The sequence below is a fragment of the Bos indicus genome, chromosome 26 (genome assembly GCF_029378745.1).
Source record: "Bos indicus isolate NIAB-ARS_2022 breed Sahiwal x Tharparkar chromosome 26, NIAB-ARS_B.indTharparkar_mat_pri_1.0, whole genome shotgun sequence".
NCBI lineage: Eukaryota > Metazoa > Chordata > Mammalia > Artiodactyla > Bovidae > Bos > Bos indicus.
The window spans coordinates 44,782,522-44,805,439 of NC_091785.1; the positions used below are offsets into that span (position 1 = coordinate 44,782,522).

At 47.5% G+C, this 22,918-nt stretch overlaps 1 protein-coding gene across 1 annotated transcript in view; it reads right to left on the minus strand.

The window, feature by feature from the left end:
* DHX32 (DEAH-box helicase 32 (putative)) overlaps positions 1-22,918 on the minus strand; it is a 53,075-nt gene that overhangs the window by 4,887 nt on the left and 25,270 nt on the right. The window contains exons 3-8 of the mRNA XM_070781067.1: positions 20,311-20,504; positions 13,690-14,062; positions 8,417-8,662; positions 7,071-7,170; positions 6,820-6,978; positions 226-417 (exon numbers count right to left, since the gene is read on the minus strand). Of these exons, the coding sequence (XP_070637168.1) occupies positions 226-417; positions 6,820-6,978; positions 7,071-7,170; positions 8,417-8,662; positions 13,690-14,062; positions 20,311-20,504 (1,264 nt within the window). The remainder of the gene's footprint in view (positions 1-225; positions 418-6,819; positions 6,979-7,070; positions 7,171-8,416; positions 8,663-13,689; positions 14,063-20,310; positions 20,505-22,918) is intronic.

The following is a 22,918-nucleotide window of genomic DNA, read 5'->3' on the forward strand; positions in this document are numbered from 1 at the left end:
GTTTCTTGACCGGTACCCGTCACTTCAGCAAAAGCCAGCTTGGTCACCTGTCTGATTTCAGAAAGTCACTGGAGTTTTACTTAGGTATTTTTCATATTAAGGTAATTCTTAACACTTTTCTACCTTTTCAATCTATTTGAATTGAAAATATTTCATTCCCATGTCAATGGATCTCATTTAAATCTATACCTGCTGCAGGACAAAAGAACCATCCTGAAGGAATACCTGTCACCATGGCAGCGATGGTTAGCATTTCATCGACACAGTCAAATTCACAGGATGCTAAGATGGACTTGGAGAGTTGTGGATCAAGAGGGAACTCTGACATGATGATTCCGAATTCAGATAGGTTTCCATCATTGTCCAGTGCTGCCAGGTAATCTAAGTCTTCCAAAGCCTGCATCAGGCTCTCTGGTGCTGGGGAAGACAAAATCAACAATTAGAAAGTCTCGTACCACCAAGATGGGGTAACAGGTACTGGATTTTCCCTCTCACACACAACCACCAAATGATAAGCAAAATATGTGAAACAACAGTCTGAGAGACAGAGACCACCAGGCAGTGAATGACGGTGATTCCTGAGAGGGGTCATCACGCAGGAAGCTTTACTGCCCTCAGTTTCCAGGCATGATGGTAGGAGGGGAACTGGGGGAGCTGCCAGGTTCCCTGCATCATGGAGATGGTGCTGAGGGTCCCTGGAGACTCAGGTGGCCAGAGCTCGAAGGTCAGACTTCCTGAGAGAGCTCTGCAGGAGGACTCAGATGGACGAGGGCCCCTCGCTCAGTCAGCAGGGCCCCTCGCTCAGTCAGCAGGGCCCATAGGAGAAACCACTCCCGGCCAGGAGGGACAGGATCTGTGCCTGGTGCACCCATGCAGTCTACCACAGGCCCATTCCCACCAGCCAGGCTGCAAAGCCTCACGGTTCATGGGGCTCTGGGGAGGAAATAATAACTACGCTCCCCCACCACCCCCTACCCCATAAGCGCAGTTCCAGTGCCACCTACATAATCCTGAAATCAACCCCTGAAAGGATCATCCTGCAGCCCAGGGCAAGCTTGAGAATACTTCTATGAATATGAAATGTCCAGTATCCCAACGCAGTGAGACGGACTATGTCTGGCATCCAATAAAAACCACGAGGTAGGAAAATAGAATCCCACAATAAAGAGAAAAACACACCAATCAAAGCTGACCCGGAACTCACACAGATGACAGCAACAGCAGACAAGGAAGAGGAAAGAGCTATTTGCCATTTGTGCATTTAGAGACCCTGAGGCAAGGGTGAGGCCTTGAGAAGTCACAGCCCCCAGGAAGTAAACAGATGGGCTCCTTAGAAAAAGTATTTAGTTCAAGGTGCCATCAGCAAGCCCTGAAATCAGAAGTAACACCTGAGCTGCCCGAGAAGGTGCAAGAGGCAGCAGCAGAAATAAGCAGCTCGGATTAAACAGGGCAGGAGGGTTGGAGTGCAAACTTAATTACTGAGAGCTGCTTAGAAACCAGTTTCCGTAAGTCAGCAAAGCTTCTTCATCCTAAGTTACAGGATCTCTGGCAACTGTCCCTGTGAGGATTGGGCTGGACAGCCAGCCTCTGTCCCCAGAGGGCACTGCTCCTCATTTTTATACCCTGGAGTTGAGTCGGCTGCACCCAGGGTGACTGGTGGAAATAACATCATGACTCTGCTCCCGGTCCTAACAGCGGAAGAAGAGAAGTTCTTGGGGGTTTTATTATGCTAGAAAGAACATGCAGATGATACAGGCGAAGGAGCGCTCATAAAAATAACCGCATAAGGTTTGCTAATATTACATCCTACGTTTTGAGCCAGCTTCCCAGTACGGCCCATAAAATTGTAGGTAAAAGCAGGGTTTAGATGAGGATTCTTTACGGCAGTGCTGTTTAATCCGTGGTAGATCATGCTAACAAATGGAATGTCGATGTTTTAGTGCCAGGCCTCTTCTTTACAACACTGCAAAATCACGCTGCTTTATTCCAAAGGCAATTTCAATATGAACAAAACATCATTTTTATTAAGCTCTACTGCCCACGGCCGCTGTACTCCCTGCGGGATAGCTCGCTGCAAGGTCACACGCCTGCCCCACTGCCATCACTCAGAGTCACCTGGAAGGCTACTGACACTCTTTCCTGTACCCTTTTCCCACGGAAGCCCAAATGCCACGCTCCAACATGGAATCTGCGTTTTCATACCACAGCACCTGCAGAAAGGCTGCTCACAGACAGGCCGTTTGTCTGGAATAAGGGTTGAGCCCACAGCTGGATGGAGGGCTCAGCGCTGATCCAAAGCAGGAGCGCAGGTCCGATAGGTCCAGGGCTCTGCTGTGTCATTTCTAGAACCAACAGCCTCACGTGGCATCTTTCCTATGGCCTTGAAAAGTCTGCCAAGATTTTCGATGTCAAATAGCAGGGTCTCCCCTTCCTTGTCACGGGGAACTCCACTCAGGTGCTCAGCAGGAGAGAGAAGAACACAGAGATGGAGACAGGAAGCCGCGTGCCTGTGCCGTTCAGCCTCTGCCCTCGGGGGTCCCGGAGGCATGGCTTGGGTCACAGGACACCCCACGTCCTTGTCCCGACACCCCTGGGCTGATGCTAGTGTGAGTGGCATCACTGGCACCACCCGCAGCCACAAGAATTGTGATGTGTGGACACCATGGCATCAGAAATCCTGTCACAAAGCAAGAGCGAATCGGAGCACCACTGCCCTGGGGGGAACAGCTGTGCTCAGCCGGTGCAGGCCCTGTGTCCTGTAGGCATGTGAATTACACACATGCACACATATGCAGACAGACGTGGAGAAAGACAGCTGGACAGGGCGGGAGGGCCTGGCGGGATTTAGGACTGGGGCCCGGGCATCGTGTGCACCCAAGTAGAGCGCCCACGGAGCGGAGAAATGGAAGAATCATGATGGTGGCTGGTTGGGGGTGTAGACTCTCAAAAGTCCTGGGACTCTCAGGCAATGGGAATAAGAGTTTGACTCTGGAGAGGAAGGGAAGGCCCCTGTCTCACTTAATTTCACAAGGACAGGCTCGTAAGTCCTGGCATGTGCCAGCCTCCTCCTGTTACGCAATGCTTGCAGCACCTCTGCATAAATTATCTCATTTGCACCTCTTAACCCCATGACACAGGAGGGCAGACCCTCTGTCCTCACGTTACCGATGGGGAAACGGTAAGCGACCTGCCAAAGCCACAGGGCTCACCAGCCTTTCTCCTCAGCTGTGGAAGCAGCCTCTGGACCAGCCTTTCTGCTGGCAGCTGTTCAAACCTGTGTGCCGTCAGCACAGCTGCCTCCAGTCTTGTGTCTTTCGGTTCCAAAGCCCAGTTCAGCTCCTGCCCATCTTGGCTCCTCCCAGGGAGCCCAGTGCGGCCTCCCAAGGCCTGGGCATCAGTACCTGTTTTTCACACCATCAGAAGTGCCTCGGGAGGGTCTCCTGTAGCTTGGGGCCGATGAGCCTTCTGTGTCAGAGTTTGGGTGGACACCACGTGGGTGGTGACAGCTGAGCATGTACTCCACGCGCATCATCGTTCTCGGGGGCCACAGAGAGGAACGAAGGTAATGGCCTCTGCGAAGAGACTGCTCTGATGATGCCCGTGTTCAAATGAACACGCTGAGGCGCCCAGTGGGCAACACGCTCGCTGAATGTCACGCAGCTGGTAACAAGGGCCAGGGTGCTGGGGTGCCTGCAATCTGGGCCGCCTCTGGTCCAGTGTGCCGAGGACAGCCCCGTTTCCTTCTCTGCCCCAGCTTGAGGGAGGCTGGCGTTCCCGTTCAGCCTCCACCAGCCGGGCCCAAATAACAGATCCTAGTCGCTGGACCCACAAAGAGCTGAACGGGTTCTGAGGGCTGAAGGTGCTTCCTTCTGTGTCTTCTAAGCTCTCCCTCAGATTTTCATTCTGAAAATGACCTCCTCTCGCTCCCGAGCGCCTCATGACACTGGCTCGCACAGGTTTCGGCACCTTCATGCTTCTTCTCTGCCCTCCTCCCCGCATCTAGGAACAGCGGTCGGCTCTGTGTGGCCTTGGGCAGATGACGTGTGGCCTCTGTGAATTCAAAAACCGAGGTGGGGCCTCCTGCCAGCGCTGGGGTCAAATCCTGGCTGGGGGCGACTGGCAGCACGCTCCCTGCCGGGGATGGAGGGATCCACACCAGGCTCCCTCCCATGGCCCGTTTCCCTCCGATCTCCTCTTCACACAGACTATTAGGTTTTAGCCCCTTTGTAAACTCCAGAGCGGAATCTCACATTTCCTGCGATGAAGGACCCACCACTTCTCGGGCACACTCACCAACCAGGCTCCTCGGGTGGAAGAGAAAACTGCAGAGCGTCTTGACTCCCTGACTCACAGGCTGAGAAGTCCCAGCCTCATCCCCACAGGTCAAGGGTCTGGATGCGTCTTCGGGGCACTGACCCGATCCTGCCCTTTCCTCCTTCCTCCGTCTCTGAGACGGCCCTGTCTCGTCCCGAATGCCATGTTTGGCAAGTCTGCATTTGGGTCCACTCTTCACAGATGGTTCCAATGCCAAGGTGTCCGGCTGCCAGCAAAACGAGCTCTGAGGCCAGATACCAAGGTGACGTCTGGCGTGGGCCTGGGCTTGGCAAGCTTGTCCCCGCCCGTGCTGAGGCGCTCCCCTGCCCTCCCAGAGGGAAGATGCCTAGGACCACCTCGAGTGGTCGGCTGGCCCTGGACTCCCTGACCTGGATCAACAGGGACGTTGTCCTCCACTCACCATGGAGGTCAGTCCTCAGCACCAGGGAAGAAAACGAGGGATTTTAAGAGAGCTGTGCCAAGGGACCCTGGAGGAGGGCATGGCAACCCACTCCAGTGTTCTTGCCTGGAGAGTCCCTACGGACCGAGGCGCCTGGTGGGCTGTAGTCCATGGGGTTGCAGAGTCGGACACGACTGAGCGACTAAGCACGCACGCACACACAGGCCAAGGGAACTGGATGAATAGCCTAGTGACGCCAAATCCACTTCACATGGCTCGCGAGTCCTGTGGAGGGTGGCTGCTCTGCTGCATCTGCGTATTTCATTTATGAGCGGCGTTAAATGCAGCAGCTGCCACCATCATCTTTTTTTTTCCCCTTTCAAAACGATGAGTCAGAGTTAATCCACAGTTGTATTTCCCCAAAGCACAGCAGAAACAGTTACATGCATACTGCCAGGAGACAAGAATAAATCGTTTCCCTCGCCCTTTTGTTCCCAGCTCTCTGCTCTGGGCCCCACGCACGGAGTGAGCAGCAGCGGGTGACCATGAGAAACACAGCAGTTCCTCTGCACTCTGGCTGTGCTGTGCCATTTGCTTTTTAAAATCCTGGACGTTACAAGGCCTGCTCTTCTTCTCTCATCATGCTGGTCCACCAAGTAACTACTGGAATGAAAACAAGATGCCAGGCAATCAACGTGAAAAAGAAAAGAAAGTGAAGCCGCTCAGTCGTGTCCGGCTCTCTGTGACCCCATGGACTGTAGTCCACCAGTCTCCTCAGTCCATGGAATTTTCCAGGCAAGAGTACTGGAGTGGGTTGCCATTTCCTCCTCCGGGGATCTTCCCGACCCAGGGATCAAACCTGGGTCTCCCCTGGACTGCAGGCAGATGCTTTACCGTCTGAGCCACCAGAGAAGCCCAGCATAAGCAGTTTTCAAAAATAAAACCTGTTTATTTAGGGGGTGGTGTCTGGAGTGATGACTGGCTGGGTGGGGTCTCCGGGGAGAGACTGGAGAAATGGATGTGAGTGACCCACCCCCACCTTCCAGACTCCTTTTCCCTCAGGGACCAGAGCGAGACCCAAGGGCAGGGGGGGCTTCACCATTTGCAAGGTAAGGGCTCATGGCTAAAGGAATCCTGGTTTCCCAGCCTTTCTGGACCTGATCACCCACCCCCCAGGGCCCCAGCCAGTCCCCTCCAACCACTGCTGTAGAAGAAAAACGCATTCTGAGTTTGCTTGCCTACATTTGCTTATACACGTTTTACAATCTTCCTGTGACTGCTTCTTTCCTCCGAGCTGCCATTGCAAGGTACGTTTATCACTAATGTATCTATCACTTCAGCTAGTAAGGAAGGGCCCAGGCCTAATGAACCTCTTCTCAGATGGGGAAGCTCTGTGCCAAACCAAGTTGGCTGATACCCTCAGGGTCAAGCCTCAGGCTTGGGACCGCATGGCTGTTATCCCGGTGATGTGCTAATTTTCCCAAGAACCTGAATGCCAAGGCCTTCTTTACATGTGTTCCTTGTAGGCCTCTCTCCCCTGCATGCCTGAGCTTCTGCTGGAGAACAGCGACCCTTTTCCTGCAAGAACAGACGGCTCCCAGGGAGGAGATGGCTATAGAGGAGGAAGGAGGTCTGTCTTGGATGAGACGAGGAGCTCACCCGGTCCCTCTCCTGGGGATCCCACTGCTCCTCTAGGGAGGAGTCTGTTGAAAACCTTAGATTGCAAGGGTGAGCAAAGTAACTGGTCTTCCAAGTCTTTACTGGGAGAGTTTCAATATTAAACCCCCTATGGTTCTAGGGAAGGTCTCAGCGCCACCCCGGCTTCCAATGGCCTGGCCACCTGTCTCCCTGTGTCTCTGTGTCTGACGGCGACAACTTTCCAGTTGTCAGGACGGGTATTTCCTAGAGGGTGTTGTTTTTTTTTTACAAAATTTTAGATGACTTCGGAGAATGTTTACCTCTAGTGGAGACAATGCTTCAGGACAAAACAAAGCCCCAGGCTGCTTGCTCTGCCAGGGGGCCACCCACTCTTAGGACGGGGGTGGGCAGGAGCTAAATAGGCAGGGCTGCAGCCAGGAGCCCTGCCAGCCCGCGCCTGCACCTACCGGGTCTGTTCATGAAGTCGCAGTGGCCCAGGCCCGCGATGTCCACTCTCTTCATGAAGAGCACCATGCTCGTGAGGTTGGCTTCCTGCATCTCTGCTGGCTTCAGCGGCCGCATGTCCCTGGAGGCAAATTCTTCGGAGTACAGACAGAAGAGTTTTCCTGGAAGAAACGCGGGCAAAGACGGGGCTGACGCATCTGGGGCGCCAGCAGACGGGGACCGCCGTGCGTGGCTCCGGGGCCCGCGGGGCTACCTGAGGGGGAGGCGCTGAGGATCTGCTTGCGGGTCTCGGCCTGGCTCTGGCTGATGGGCTGCGTGACGAGCGAGTCTGCTCTGATCCTGGGGTTGTACACCTTTGAACGGAAGGACAGGGGCTTGAGCGTCGGCTCACTCGAGACCCTGCGGGCTCGCTCGTCTTGAAGTGACTGCTGTTTGCAGCACCTGACTTCATGAACTGCTCTGCTACTGACTCATTCCTTTTGTACGATATTCGCTATTGTTTCACTTGCCTTGAAATGGAAACTGCAAGAGCTTTGATAAATGAATTTAAGGGCTGTCTGCTTTCACTGTGGCTTCTATAAATATGAGGGCTCTGCATCGTCTGCTGAAACATGGATGCCACTTTTCAAAGCGCCACGCTGCCCGATGGGGACAGATACTCACGTGCCCCGTGGACAAAAGGATGATCCTCTGACAGTGCCGCGTTTCCTCAAGCTTCTATTCAAGCGGACTGTGACCCCCACGGTCTCACCTCTATAACGCACGCTGGGCCTTCCCGGTCCGATAGGCTAATATAAAGCTACAGACGGCACTGACAGTGATTCTTCTCAGGGCTAAGTTTAAAGGTAAGTGATAAGCCTGGGTTCTCTGAATGGTGGATTAATTCTGCAAGGTCAAGCCAAACTGATTCCAAGGAAACCCTCCTAATGGCTGGAATGGCTCTGTCATAGTAATCAAGGATACTTAGGAGACCCGTAGTCTCCTACGGGGATAAAAGTGACACAGCACCTCATGACAGTAAATGGAGCAATACTCAGGGCAGGTTCTTTTCAGTTTACAGGCTAGGACTTCTGAAACCCCACTGTCTTTGAGAGCTTGAGCCATCCTATTTCCGTTTTTCCTAATTTTTAAGGACAGTAATTAAAAGCATACATTTTAAAATTTAGGATGGAATTTTACCATGTCAATGATAAAGCCAAAATTTTCTAAAATAAAAGTCAGTGTACTTGAAACTAATCTCCAGTAAATTACCTGGGAGAAGATGCTATTACTTTGATAAAGAGGCCACCAAAACACCTAAGACATGTATGGAAGCAAAGATTAGCTTGGGAGTCAAGTAATTTGCGTTAGTAGTTGCGTTTCCTTAAAACTTTTTCCGTTAGCACCTCAATTTAATTTTCCAGACAACCAACCTGCTAACAAAAGGCAGTCACCTGTGCTCAAGAGTCTGGTTACCACATGCAACAGTGCTTCTCTGCACACATGGCCAGATACAGAGGGGTCCCCAGATCGCAAAGTGATAGGAACCCAAGACAATGGTCAGCAGTCTGATAACTGCCCTACTCAATTTAGGCAAGTTACCTACTCAATAATAATTACCTTTCTTCTCTCCACACCCACATCAATAACAAACTTGACTGTGTTGCTACAGATCAAAGATTCTCCGGAGCTAGCCGTTAACACCACTCGTCTCTGATAAACTGGGCATCTTTTTTCTGTTTCGTCGTTTGGCTTGAACAGTGCACATTTCTCTTTTGGATACAAAGGAACAACTACCAGCTCTCCAAGATCTGGGTTTAAATTAGATCCTTCTTGGCAGACAATTTCATAGGCTTTTTCAATATCCTAAAGTAAAACAAGAACATCATCCATGAGAATAAAGTACATTATAAACAACTTTGTCCATATTACATAGAACATAGGCAAAACAAGGACCTACTGAACAGCACAGGGAACTCTGCTCAATGTTATGTGGCAGCCTGGATGGGAGGGCAGTTCAGGGGAGAATGGATACATGGATTTGTATGGCTAAGTCCCTTTTCTGTCCACCTGAAACCATCACAATTTTGTTAATTGACTATACTCCAATACAAAAGTTTAAAAAATAAAAAAATATTTTAAAAAATTTGGCAAAAGCTGCATAATGTATTTATGGAAAGAAATATTTGTTGTCTATAGGTATCATCAAATACAAAAAGAAGATATAACTGTGTAAGAACATTTCTTTGGGGAAGTTAAATATAATTTATAAATGATTTCATTGCTTTTAGTCCAAAATGGCTTTCCTTTTGTGAAATGCACTGTCTTTGCCTTCACGCATTTCTCTAGCTTAAGGCAGTTTCTCACCTCTGTTAACAATGACAGGGCAACAAAAGTTATTTTCAGATCGGTGAGAATGCACCACTGAGCTCTGATGGTGGCAGAACTAAGAATTGTAAAGCAATCTCTAGGTTTCCAATAGAAGCAAATATACATACACGTCCCATAATCAGGACTTTAATCTGGGTCATTCTGAAAATGATTACCCACTAGCACTTAGCATTTTAAAAACAGAAATGCAATGAAGCAGGCAGGAAATAATCACTGTTATTTATATATTTGCAAGATTCAGGAATTTAGAAATACTCTTTTAAAATGTTTCATTATCAAATACATTGAAAAAGAGTAAATTATGTGCCCTAAAACTATAAATAAGTATATTACTGCAAAATGCTCAAAAAGCAAGACATTTTACACAGTACTTTTCTATTAAATTTTTCTCAAATCACAACCAGATTTCTGCAACCTCATATAAGAAAGATGTCACAATGTAATTCTTACACCTTTTAAATTTGTTTCCAAAATTTGTTTTTTTTTAAGGGTCTAGCTACCAGATGGAGGAAGTCAGTCAGTTCAGTCGCTCAGTCGTCTGACTCTTTGCAAACCCATGAACCGCAGCACGCCAGGCCTCCCTGTCCATCACCAACTCCGGAGTTTACTCAAACTCACGTCCATTGAGTCAGTGATGCCATCCAACCATCTCATTCTCTCTTATCTCCTCCTCCTGCCTTCAATCTTTCTCAGCATCAGGGTCTTTTCAAATGAGTCAGTTCTTTGCATCAGGTGACCAAAGTATTGGAGTTTTAGCTTCAACAGGAAGCCCCATTTCATTAGGTTAGATTTCACTAAAAGTCTAAGTAAAACAATGCCTTCTGTGACTTTTATAAAGATTTGAGGCTCCTGTCCAGCGCTCCAGCTCATCTTTCCTTCCCTCCACACCACCTGTCGGATGGGACTTAACTAACTCAAGGCCTTCGCAGGCGGACAGATCTGCCTGGAAAGTAGCAAGACCTGGGCTGACCCATTACCCCAGAGACCCCAAGGAAGCAGGAAAGAGGCTGTGGCCCACGCTGCAGTCACCTGGGCACCTCCTCCTGCTCACACTTCCCTTTCCTATGGAGCTGGTCTACTTGGGGCAGGTTTTTTTTTTTTAACCAAGCAAAGAGCAGGACTACTGACTGTAAAGAATGAAAGCTTGCCAGCTAGAATAATCAGAATAAAGCTATTTATTCCAATTTTTTTTTTTTTATCATTCTAATCATGTCACATATTCAGTGAGGCAAGCTTAGAGATTTGCAGAGAGGAGAGTAAGTCCTTGATCTGCATCTCCTCCATGTGGCTGCTGCCCAGGCCTCACAGGGACCTGGTACGTTCCTTCTGGTGGGGAGGTGGCAACCTTGGCACACACAGCTACCTGAGCTGGAAGAGGAGGCTCCATTCCAGCAGCCCACTCACAAGTGTCCAATCAAAATAAACCTTCAAACTGCACTGCCATAGTTCTCTTTCTCTGAGAATCGAGGCCTGTCATTTTTCATTTGCTTCCAGCTGCTAAAACTTCAGTTATAACAGGATTCTAATGTTGAATTTTGTTCCAAGTGGGGAGGAAAAAGAATTTTTAAAAATCTTCAAAGAGAAATCAAAAGCAGAGCAAAATAGAAACATTACTGTATCTACTTTAGATTCCTCAAGCTCAGATGACAAAAAGCTTGGAGGTCATATCTTCAGAATTTTTAAAAAGTGCCTAAGATACTCATCTGGTGCGTCAAACTGTCTACTCATTTCCTTCTTGTTCAAGGTGTTCAGAGCATTTGCGTCCGCAGGGATTTCCCATCACACCTGCAACAACGGTGGGAGACGCAGCCCCCTGTGCTGAAGGAAGACATCCAGCCCCAGAGGCAAGAGCCGTGACCAGGTGGGATATTTTCCAGGAAAACCTTCCACCCAAGAGCACCTTCCTGTGACAGCTTCAAGTTGCATGACCACCTGGCTAGACGGTCTCATTTGTCTTTATTTTTGTTTTCCAGTTAATCTACTTCACTTTTTCTTCAAGTTAAAAGACGGTAAAGTGGTTAGGAGCAACACCCTGTAAACACGCAGGCCTCCGTGTCTCGACTGAGCCTAAGACACAGGGAGAGCCTGGCTCGTGGGTGTTAACTCACACGCGAGGGGCTAGGCCTGCGGTTAGGGAAGACGGGAGGCCCCTGACGTTCACCAAAGCAAAACAACTGAGGGAATCTCTGCACTTTAAAATGGATTTCTTAAGAGAAAAAAAAAAACAAGTAGTACACTTCTGTTAGACTGCTTGGCTTTGTTTTCATACGACATTTGGTTTGCTGTGGCAGATTCTAAAGCTGTGTATCGAAATCAAGAAAGATTCAAACAGCAAGGGGAAAGATGGTCACTAGCTGTTAACATGGATTTCAGGGCAAGACAAAATTTTCCAAAAGACAAATTCTGAGACCACAGCAGAGTATCTTATGCCAGTTAATCCTGACATGAGGAGTAAAAAAGAAAAAAGAAAAGTCCATCAGGATACTGAGCTGTGTTCAGCTTGTCAGGGAATAGATGCAGAAAAGAAACCCAGGTAACAGCTGTGGGATTTGGGGCTGGGCTGCGAGGAAGATCGCTGGCTCCCAGCGAAGGCATGCTCTAGCTGCAGGACAGCTGTCCTTCTGCCCACCAGCCGCCTGCTGGACAAGGAGGAGACCCCCCCGAGACCCCCGTGCTCCACTCGGCCACAGCAGCAGCCGCTGCCAGGACGAGTGAGTCCTCACGCTCAGAGGCTCAGGTTGCAAACTCTGCCCCGAGCCTTCCCTGCACTGCCACACGCGTGACTTTAAGACTGCAGGACGGACGGTTTCTTAAGGAGACGTCTTTCCAGTCTGACTTCCAGGAAGATTCTATACCCTTCTAAGCCCTGTGGATTTTACAGCTTCTACTACTATCCTACATAGAAATGCATCTTCTGAAGTCTGACAATTAAAAAGTCATTATGACATTACTTATAGCTTCTATTAAAGAATAAAATACTACTCCCAACTTTCTTATGAGCTTTATTTTTCAAAAATCCATTTGAGAATTTTTGGTTACTCTGAAGATGATTACTCACCCTATCAGCCTTAATTATACTGCCCCTGTCCCCAGCATTGAGACATATGCCTTCTCTTCACCTGGCAGCTCTAACTTTCTAATATCTTAGACTCTTTAATTCCGCCCTACCTCCCTTCCTGAGGCTTTACCCAGTTACACTGAAAACCTCTGTTCTCAGAAATCCTTTCCCTGTCTCCTTAATCATTTTATTTCTTCCCGCAGGACTTTCTTGAATATCTTGAATCACGCATGATTAGGGAACGATAACAGAATATATCACTGCAGCAGGCAGATTTAGATTTACTACTCAAGAAACTGTATAAGCTATACACGAAAAACATAAATATGCTGTACTTTATCACATACTGGAGATTCTGAATTACTTTCTTTACAGAAACAGATAAAATTTACATTGTGAGAAAACTATCTAAAGGTCTCAAAGCTAAAGGCTCAGTCATCCTTCATGCTGACTGTGAAGCAGAACACACACTCCTGAAGGCGTTTCAGAAAGCGTGTGCACGCTGAAGGCGCTGATGGAGAGATGAGGTGCTTGTCTTTGTTCAGCGGGTGGCTCAGCCAGTAGCAAGCACCTTCCTTTTGGTTTTTGTTTAATCACTGGAATCGTCATGGTCTAAAAGGTAGGGCTTTTACTCGGAGTGAAATGACGGGCAGGGAGGAAAAGGCCAGGCAGTAAGTCTCTAAGAAGAAAGTCTAACTGTTAAGATTCTGGAAGTTTTTAGATTTGGCCCTCAGAACAGTGGGAGAGAGAGAAGCAGGGTCAGGGTAACTGCGTTTAGACAAATGCAACCCCAAGCGGACCCTGACTGTGTGAAGGCAGTAACACGCTCAGGTGTACATGTCCCAGCTGTGCTTCTGGAAAGACAGTTTCAAGTGAAGCGTTTTCTCATTCATCTTTTTAAGAACAGTGTAGGGAGACAGCCCTCTGGGTGTGCCGTAAACTCTAGTGCTCTGCCTAATTCTCCACTGACTGTTGTAGGAACACCTTTTTTGCTTCCTGATTCTCTGCCAATCGCTTAGGCTATGTTCTGCATCTCCAGCACCCGTTCTTGCCATGAGGGGGGCAGCTGTACCAGTGTGTCCCCTCTGCTGAGAGAGTTCACGGCGAGCCTCTGGGGCAGCCCAGGATCCCACTGCCTGGGGGGCAGGAACACTCTGGAGATCACCCCACAAGCTCCTCGGACTCCCCCCTCCCCCTCCTCATTCTGTTTCAGAACAATTCCTGCTTTTAGAGGCAGTTCCCTGTTCACCCTTCAAGCACAGGCTTTATTTACTCTATCGAACCTTTTTCCCAAGTATAGAGAAATGAGGTGTGATGGAACCAAATATTTAAACAGCTAATTAGCAAACTGAAACCTGTATGTTATTCAAAGCTTCCCAGCAAGGTTCAAAGGCTCCCGGTAGTAACCTTATCACTGTGGAAGGTTGGAGCATCACTCACTTACTTGTTCACAGGCCAGAAAGACAACAATGTCGCCCTTCTCACCCGAGTGGTGAATTTCAAAGATAAGGCGTAAAATAGACTCAAAAGACTCCTTCTGAGCCCCACTAAGGTACACAGCCTCCACGGGGTGCTTGTTTTTCACTTGGATGAGAGGCACGTTTCCATAGTAAGAACTGAGTTTGTTGATCAGGTGAGGTGAGGAGTTAATTATGAGTTTCAGTTCTGGTCTTGCTAGTAACACATCTTTAAGAAGTCCAAGTAACACGTCAGTTGCGATGCTTCTTTCATGAATATCATCTAAGATGATGACCCCATAGCTGCCCAAAAAAGGATTGGACATCATTTCTCTTTGCAACATATCATCAGTACAATACCTACAAAGAGGAAACATTAACGTTAGAATGCTTTCATGAAAAAGATCATACAAGAAACTCCTGACATAAGCCACAAAAATGCCTGTCTAGCATCCTTTTGTTTAAATCGGGAGCTTAAAATCTTGATCGGGGCCAATATTCCTTTAAGCTGATAAAATCTACAGACCTTCAAAACCGAAAAATACATATAAACAAAAATTTTAAGCACAGTTTGCATATGTTCACCGACCCTCTAAAGACCATCGCTAAACCTTAGGTTAGAGACCTCTGCCTTAAATGTTTATTACAGATATTAACAAGGGCTACACTGAACATCTGCCCTGAGCAAAACACTCCTGTCGGGTAAGAGTTTTCCCCTCTTCCGTAAACGGAACGTCAAGCGGGAGCACACACTGTTCAGTGGAGCACGCGCGTACACAGATGACTGTCCTGGCTCAGGTTCTTGGCCCGGTGGGTCCAGGAGGAGGACTCTGTTGCTGGCACTTTTTGGGAGATGACATCACCAAGGTGTGAGCATCAACATGTTTGAAATGTCACCCAAATAATACCCACACAAAAGCACCTAAAAAGTAATCACCTATTTGAGGGCAGCATGCAAACTGGGGAGCATTCCTGGAGAAGGAAGGGGTCAGTAGTGATTTTAACGGAATTTTCCAGTAGTTCTTGGGAGGTTTTTTAAAAATAATCACAAATACCTATTAATCATCCAGAACCATACAAACATCATCTTTCTGACAGCGTTCACATATCTACCTACATTATTCCTTGAGGAAGCCAAACCATAAGCTTTATGCCAATTTAAAGAATTTATTTTATCTGTCCCTGTCTATGGCAGGTCTGAAACGGCTACTTGTAGAAAGGCCTGCTTGCAAGGGTGCCCCTTGGCTGGCATTTGGAACTTAGACTTGGGAGTGTTCTCACATTCCCAGAACTGAGGCTTACTGTCTGTAATATGGTCCAACCTGCTTTCCTTCTGGCAGTCCAGAATTTTAGAATACAGCAGGAGGCAGAGGGTGCCTATGTGACCAGTGCCCAGCACAGACCCCTGGCACAGAGTCCCTGATGAGTTCCCCTGACAGGACAGCATTTCACACTCGTCGTCACAGCTCACAGCTGGAGGGACGAAGTGTGTGCTAGGTGAGTCCACAGGGAGGGGCTCTTGGACGCCTAGCCTGGTTCCTGTGGGCTGCGCCCCTGGCACCACTTCCCTCTGCTGACTCTGTATCCTTCAGTTCAGTTCAGTCACTCAGTTGTGTCCAACTCTTTGTGACCCCATGGATTGCAGCACGCCAGGCCTCCCTGTCCATCACCAACTACAGGAGTTTACTTAAACTCATGTCCATTGAGTCAGTGATGCCATCCAACCATCTCATCCTCTGTCGTCCCCTTCTCCTTCCACTTTCAATCTTTCCCAGCATCAGGGTCTTTTATAAGGAGTCAGTTCTCTGCATCAGGTGGCCAAAGTATTGGAGTTTCAGCTTCAACATCAGTCCTTCAGTCGAACTAAATGATAGTTCTCATTTAACTTTTAGAGTAAACCTTCCAGGTAGACACTATTATCCCATTATTTGTAAAAGAGGAACCTGAGGTTCAGACAGGTTACGTATCCTGCATATGCTCATAAAGTAACAGAGAGAGTCAACTTAAGCCTGAATATCTATCACATCTTTTGAACTGTGGTGTTGGAGAAGACTCTTGAGAGTCCCTTGGACTGCAAGGAGATCCAACCGGTCCATTCTAAAGGAGATCAGCCCTGGGATTTCTTTGGAAGGAATGACGCTAAAGCTGAAACTCCAGTACTTTGGCCACCTCATGAGAAGTTGACTCATTGGAGAAGACTCTGATGCTGGGAGGGATTGGGGGCAGGAGGAGAAGGGGACGACAGAGGATGAGATGGCTGGATGGCATCACTGACTCGATGGACGTGAGTCTGAGTGAACTCTGGGAGTTGGTGATGGACAGGGAGGCCTGGCGTGCTGCGATTCATGGGGTCGCAAAGAGTCGGACATGACTGAGCGACTGAACTGAACTGATCTATTACATCCCACGCCATCATCAAATTATAAAGATCGCTTCCGTGGCCACCATGGATTCATAATAAAGCCCACGTTCCCCCTTTCTGCACCTTTATGGAATCAATCAGACGTGTGCTTTCTGCCCTTCTCCTATACTTGTTCTCATTCTGTGTCTGTCTTACCAAACAAGCAGTGATAAGTTGCTGATTATTCCTTTTCTCAAACTTAAGAAAGAAAATACATTGAATACTACAGTACTATACCTCATGCAAAATAAAAACAGTTGCATCCAAAACCTAGCTGTCAGGTGTTGTGCTGAGATTCATCAGTTTGATACAGTGATGTAAGTGCTACTGGCTCTTGTTTAACACGAGTTATTTTAGTCTGTGCTACTTCCTTAATGTCAGAAATGAAATCTCTATTCCTTTCTCAGCAAAACTCATTTAAGCACTGATCTGACAGGAAGAAATGCTCCTTCTCTGCCAGACAGAGGTATGTATGTGATGGAAAAACGTCCAGGCTTAATCAAAAAGGGAGAAGTGTGACTCACCTAAACTACGAGACTCAGCAAGCTAGACCTGGCCTTTCGGATGACTGTAAGGAGATCCAACCAGTCCATCCTAAAGGAAATCAGTCCTGGGTATTCACTGGAAGGACGGATGTTGAAGCTGAAACTCCAATATTTTGGCCACATGATGCAAAGAGCTGACTAATTTGAAAAGACCCTGATGTTGGGAAAGATTGAGGGCAGGAGGAGAAGGGGGCGACAGAGGATGAGATGGTTGGATGGCACCACCAACTCAATGGACATGAGTCTGGGTAAACTCCAGGAGTTGGTGATGGACAGTGAGGCCTGGCGTGCTGCAGTTCATGGGGTTGTAAAGAGTCGGACACGAGTGAGCGACCGAACTGAACTGAACTGAAGGGAATACTAAGGATCGATCCTAAAACTTAGCACACAAACCTCCAGCTTTCTACATAAGACAGAGACCTATTTCTTACCTTATATTAATAAGATCATGTGTACAGTGCTTAAGAAAATGCTGTCCCTGATGACTATGTAAAAAGATGGATATATCTTGGAAATGTCATTTATACCTTAAATTCTTAAGACTAAATTTCTGAAAGCTAAGAACATAATATAGGAAAGTTTAATTAATTTTTAAAATTATATTTATTGAATTTGACCTTAAAAATGTGATAATTAAAAAAAAATCTGTGTTTTAGAGGGTTCTTATTTGAAATTTATGTATCACTTCCACAAGATATTGTGATATCTGTTAATAGTTCAAAGACTATTTTAGGCATATGATATTCAAGTATCCACTGGTTTGAAAAAAGCCAGGAAAAAAGCTTAAAGAAGAACTACATTGTTCTATATAGAATCCAGAAAAATGGCAGTGCCATAAAGATTATATTTACTAACTGCCTATTATGTGCCCAAGAGATTAGATGCTAAGGAGGTACAAAGAAAATGGAAAAGACAGTATCAAATAAGAACACTGCCATCCATAGTCAACAGTCCCCCTTAGAGCCTCTTACTTAAATAGCTTTTCAATCTGAACTTATCAATAACTATGGTGAGCACGCGTCTTCCAGGCAATGAACGTGGCTGGAGTTTACCTCTTTAGTCACGCAGATCACTAACACGGGCACCGTGCTCCCACGCACCAGGCACGCACAGCAGCTCCCTGAGTTCTCACAACAACCCCTGAGCACGTGTGGCAACCACCACGGCTCAGTGATGAGGAAGCGGAAGCAGAGAGGTGGGGCAAGGCAAGGCAACAGTTGAGCATCTCTGAAATGAGCAGAGATGCTCATTTCACAGCCACGCCACCTGCTCTTTGGAGCACAGAGCAACAGGAAGAAAAGAAAGGATGACTTTCTTTTATCAACACAGGGCTTTTCACTAGCTCTGGCCCCTTTGCTTGCAACTCAAACTCTGTGAGCAACAAATCAGAGTATCTGCTGACTCTGCACTGGCTGGGCAACGTCAGGGTGGAAAGTGCAGCGTCCCAGCAATAAGCGTGCCCAGGAAGTGAGGGGAAAAGACACGACGGCTGGGCAGCCCGGCAGATGCAGAAGCCACCAGAACCTGCCGCGGTCGCTAGTTCCCCTCTGCCTTCTAAGGTGTGCTGCGGGTCAGCTCCTCCACAGCTTCTGAAGGCTATTTTCTACGTTAAGAAAGGAAAGCTACATGCAGAAAGAGCTAAAAAAATTGTCAACAGAAACTGTAGTCCTGCCTTTGGCTGTAAGGATTGAATGCCTACAGTCCTACAGGGTTTTCCCCGTAAAGCATGAAAGCCAAGTCCCTACCCATAACAGATGTTTAAAAGGTGAGGTGTGTCTTTGACCTGCCCTGATGACATTACTGGGTTACTCCATAAGTGTTTATCTCTATGACTTTCTAAATATATATATATGTATGTACACTTGATCTACATTAATAAGATAAAAACACCAAAAGATTCCATGTTAAAAGGGACCACATCCAAGAGCCCTTTTCACAAGGTTCCCAAAGTTGCTGCTGCTGCTGCTGCTAAGCCGCTTCAGTCGTGTCTGACTGTGCGACCCCAGAGACAGCAGCCCACCAGGCTCCGCCGTCCCTGGGATTTGCCAGGCAAGAGTACTGGAGTGGGTTGCCATTGCCTTCTCCTCCGAAGTTGACATGGCATTTAAGATAAAAACACATCTATTAAATGTAAACTAGTCAGAGCTGTCCTTTAATTAAAAGTATGACCACTTGAAAGGCCACTTTAAAATATAAAGGATGAAAAATGAATCTGCTGAGTGTGGGATCCTTTACCCTTTCAAGGGTGCATGTCCTGCCCAACTCCTCAACTTGTCTGTGAGTTCCCCAAAGCAGGGAGGTTTGTACGTTTACTATTTGCATAATAAACAGTTTATAAACACACACTAACACAATGACTCGGGGACATCATGGCGCTAGTAAGAGAAGGTTACATATCTTCGAGAAGTGCAAGTCCCAGGGCTCTTGATGGAAAGGTCCCCTGTGGTGTAACACCGGCCTGAGGATTGATGTCTTCTACTTTTGAAGGTAAACGTTTGCGGGAAAGCAGCTTACTGCAAACTGAGTGAGTTCTACAGGCATTCTGGGAGTGAGAAGCACTCTACAGGGTCTGCAGCAGCCGCGGGGACCAGCACTAACCTTCCCTTCCATCATCACGGGTGCTGCATGCCCTCCATGGGACCAGCACGTCAGACGCTGGGGGTACGAGTGAGCAGAGACCAGCCCTGCCCACGGTCCTCTGCCGGGCTATGCAATGCCAGGGGATGCCGCAGCATCCATGCGAGGCCAGCAGGGGGCGTTCCCAGGGGTGTGCCCTGGTGCGCTGCTGTACCCACAAGAGGGTGAGAGACGGGCAGACACACTGCCGCCAAGACCCTCGTCTCAGCCCCCGGGGTGGGCGGGCAGCGCCTGGGCAGCTGACGCCCTTGGGATGCCTCATCTTTTCATGAGGGCTGCAATGGAAACCTGCCTGAGAAACTGGCCCAGAGCAGGGCTTTTTTTTTTTTTTTCCACTTTTCTTTTTCCTTCTGCTAAACTCTTGGAACCCGCTGTGTAAAGGAAATCTCACAGTGAAGCTAAAAACAGATAAAAGGATTTTTTTCTCCCCCTCACAACCTGTGGGAGCTACTGACAAGGGTCCCTGGAATCTGGAAGCACCTGAAAAGTAGTTTCAGAAACGCTGACCCACAATGCCTACATCAAGGGCTGATATGACATTTTGCAGAGTCCAGCAGAGAGCTTTCTAATTTACACTAAGGGAGGGTTGAGGAGGTCTTCGTAGAGCGGGTGACCTCTGCACAGGGCCGTTCACGACGAGGAGGAGATTAGCCTGGCCTGGAAGAGGCGTGGACATTCCAAGTGGATGGAAGAACGTATCGAGGCCCGTGGACTCGGAGAACCACGTGTCACCATGGCTGGCACATGGATAGCTCTTACATACCCACCAGAGCTGGAGCTCCAGAAGGTCTCCGGGGCCAGCCAAAACAAGTCAGAACTTTTTGCTGAGGATGTGGGGAGATATGGAAGAAGTTTACAGACAGGGGATCTCTGATGGTGTCAGGCTGGTGACAGAGAGATGAGTTACTGTTATACAAGTTACTGGTGCTTAAAGCAGAGAACGCAAAGAACACGCTCTTCTGGGACTGCAGAGGATGAGCCAGGAGCCATACCGGGCATAGCACGAGGGAGCCCCCCAGACCAACCTCAGGATGGTTTCACTGGTACAGCAGTTCTCAAAAGGAATCACGTAGCCGACTTCATGACCAATGTTAACATCCATCTCGTCTGCCACGCGGAGGGCGAGCTGGACCGCCGTGGGCTTGTGGACCTGCGTGCACACCACGCCCCCGTGCCGGTAGTCGATGGAAAGGCAGTACTCGGCACACCACTGCGGAACCTTCAGCGGGACAAATGAGACAGGGTCAGCCCCACGAGCACAACGACAAAGCCCAAGGGCTCGCTCAGGTGTGATTTTTCTTTCCACCAGTGGGCTGCGTGACATCGCGTGAAGCTGAACAACCTGTATTTACGCCTCGAATTATTATTAGAAAATAAAGTTAGGAATAAACAGCAGTTAGCACGGACTGTGAAAGTGAGACCCTCAGATGAGAACAGGAAGATTAAAAAAAATAAAAGGCAAAGTAAAAAAAAAATTTTAACCTCAGCTTTTATGAAAAGACTAATATATTTAAGATTATTATTTTCTTTCTGGTTAAAAGAAAGTACCATCAAAGATACGGCTTCTGGTACCAACTCTTATGCTTTAAGCAATGTAAATATTAAATATCATTTAGATGAAAAATAATCGTTCAAAATTACAACATTTACATTTAACTCTAAATGATCATAACAAAATAACCAGATAAGCCTACTTTAACTTTTCCTGGCAATAAAAGTTAAAATACACTGGCATTTATCAACTAAACATGATGAGAAATGAGCTCAGTGAGATAACCAACCAATCTTTTCAGATTTAGAAAGAGTCAGTTACAAGATGGCCAAGTTATTTCTTTTCAAATCCTTGTACTGAAATGTATAATAGTTCAATTAATTCTATCAAGTTTATCTGTGTAAGATTATAGTAGAAAGTACTAATTCATTTGTATGTGCAATCTTTTTAAAAATTTTCTTCTACGTATTACAAATTTAGAACAGTATACATACACGTGAATCTATCTCTCACACACACACACGTGTGCGCAGCCATCTTAGGGCACTGTCAGTAAGTTACACTTTGTTACATGTATTTTTAAAATAAACCATTCTGAGTGCTTTTTAATAGATTCAAAGTATTTAAGAGTTTTGACATTTTTAATTATCTTCAGATCCGCTATTTACTGGGGCTTCCCTGGTGGCTCAGAGGGTAAAGCGTCTGCCTCCAATGTGGATACCTGGGTTCGATCCCTGGGTCGGGAACATCCCCTGGAGAAAGAAAAGGCAACCCACTCTGGTACTCTTGCCTGGAAAATCCCATGGACCGAGAAGCCTGGTAGGCTACAGTCCATAGGGTCGCAAACAGTCGGACAAGACTGAGCGACTTCACTTGGTATTTACTAGACCCACTTGAGATTCCTAGATTTTACTACTCACTATAACTTGAAAAATAAACATGACTTACCAGAAATCAAGTAACTGCAAAATGAACACCTGCTGTAACCTGCAGATTCCTGATGACTGAAAGTGTAAATGCAGTTCCTCTATTTTAAGACAGGTGTCAGCCTTGTCAACAGGCTGAAAACTAATCAGCAATCATTTACTCAATAGCAGCTTTGTCTGACTCTGTGACTGGGTAGTCCATGGGATTCTCCAGGCCAGGATACCGAAGTGGGTAGCCTCTCCCTTCTCCAGGGGATCTTTCCAACCCAGGGATCAAACCCAGGTCTCCCACATTGCAGGTGGATTTTTAACCAGCTGGGCCATCAGGGAAGCCCAAGAATACTGGAATGGGTAGCATATCCCTTCTCCAGTGGATCTTCCCAACCCAGGAATTGAACCCGGGTCTCCTGCATTGCAGGTGGATTCTTAACCAACTGAGCTACATCAGATCAGAACGGTTCACTCGTGTCCGACTCTTTGTGACCCCATGAATTGCAGCACGCCAGGCCTCCCTGTCCATCACCAACTCCCGGAATTCACTGAGACTAACGTCCATTGAGTCAGTGATGCCATCCAGCCATCTCATCCTCTGTCATCCCCTTCTCCTCCTGCCCCCAATCACTCCCAGCATCAGAGTCTTTTCCGATGAGTCAACTCTTTGCATGAGGTGGCCAAAGTACTGGAGTTTCAGCTTTAGCATCATTCCTTCCAAAGAAATCTCAGGGCTGATCTCCTTCAGAATGGACTGGTTGGATCTCCTTGCAGTCCAAGGGACACTCAAGAGTCTTCTCCAACACCACACTTCAAAAGCATCAATTCTTCGGCACTCAGCCTTCTTCACAGTCCTACTCTCACATCTATACATGAGCACAGGAAAAACCATAGCCTTGACTAGACGGATCTTTGTTGGCAAAGTAATGTCTCTGCTTTTGAATATGCTATCTAGGTTGGTCATAACTTTCCTTCCAAGGAGTAAGCGTCTTTTAATTTCATGGCTGCAGTCACCATCTGTAGTGATTTTGGAGCCCAGAAAAATAAAGTCTGACACTGTTTCCACTGTTTCCCCATCTATTTCCCATGAAGTGGTGGGACCGGATGCCATGATCTTCGTTTTCTGAATGTTGAGCTTTAAGCCAACTTTTTCACTCTCCACTTTCCCTTTCATCAAGAGGCTTTTGAGTTCCTCTTCACTTTCTGCCATAAGGGTGGTGTCAT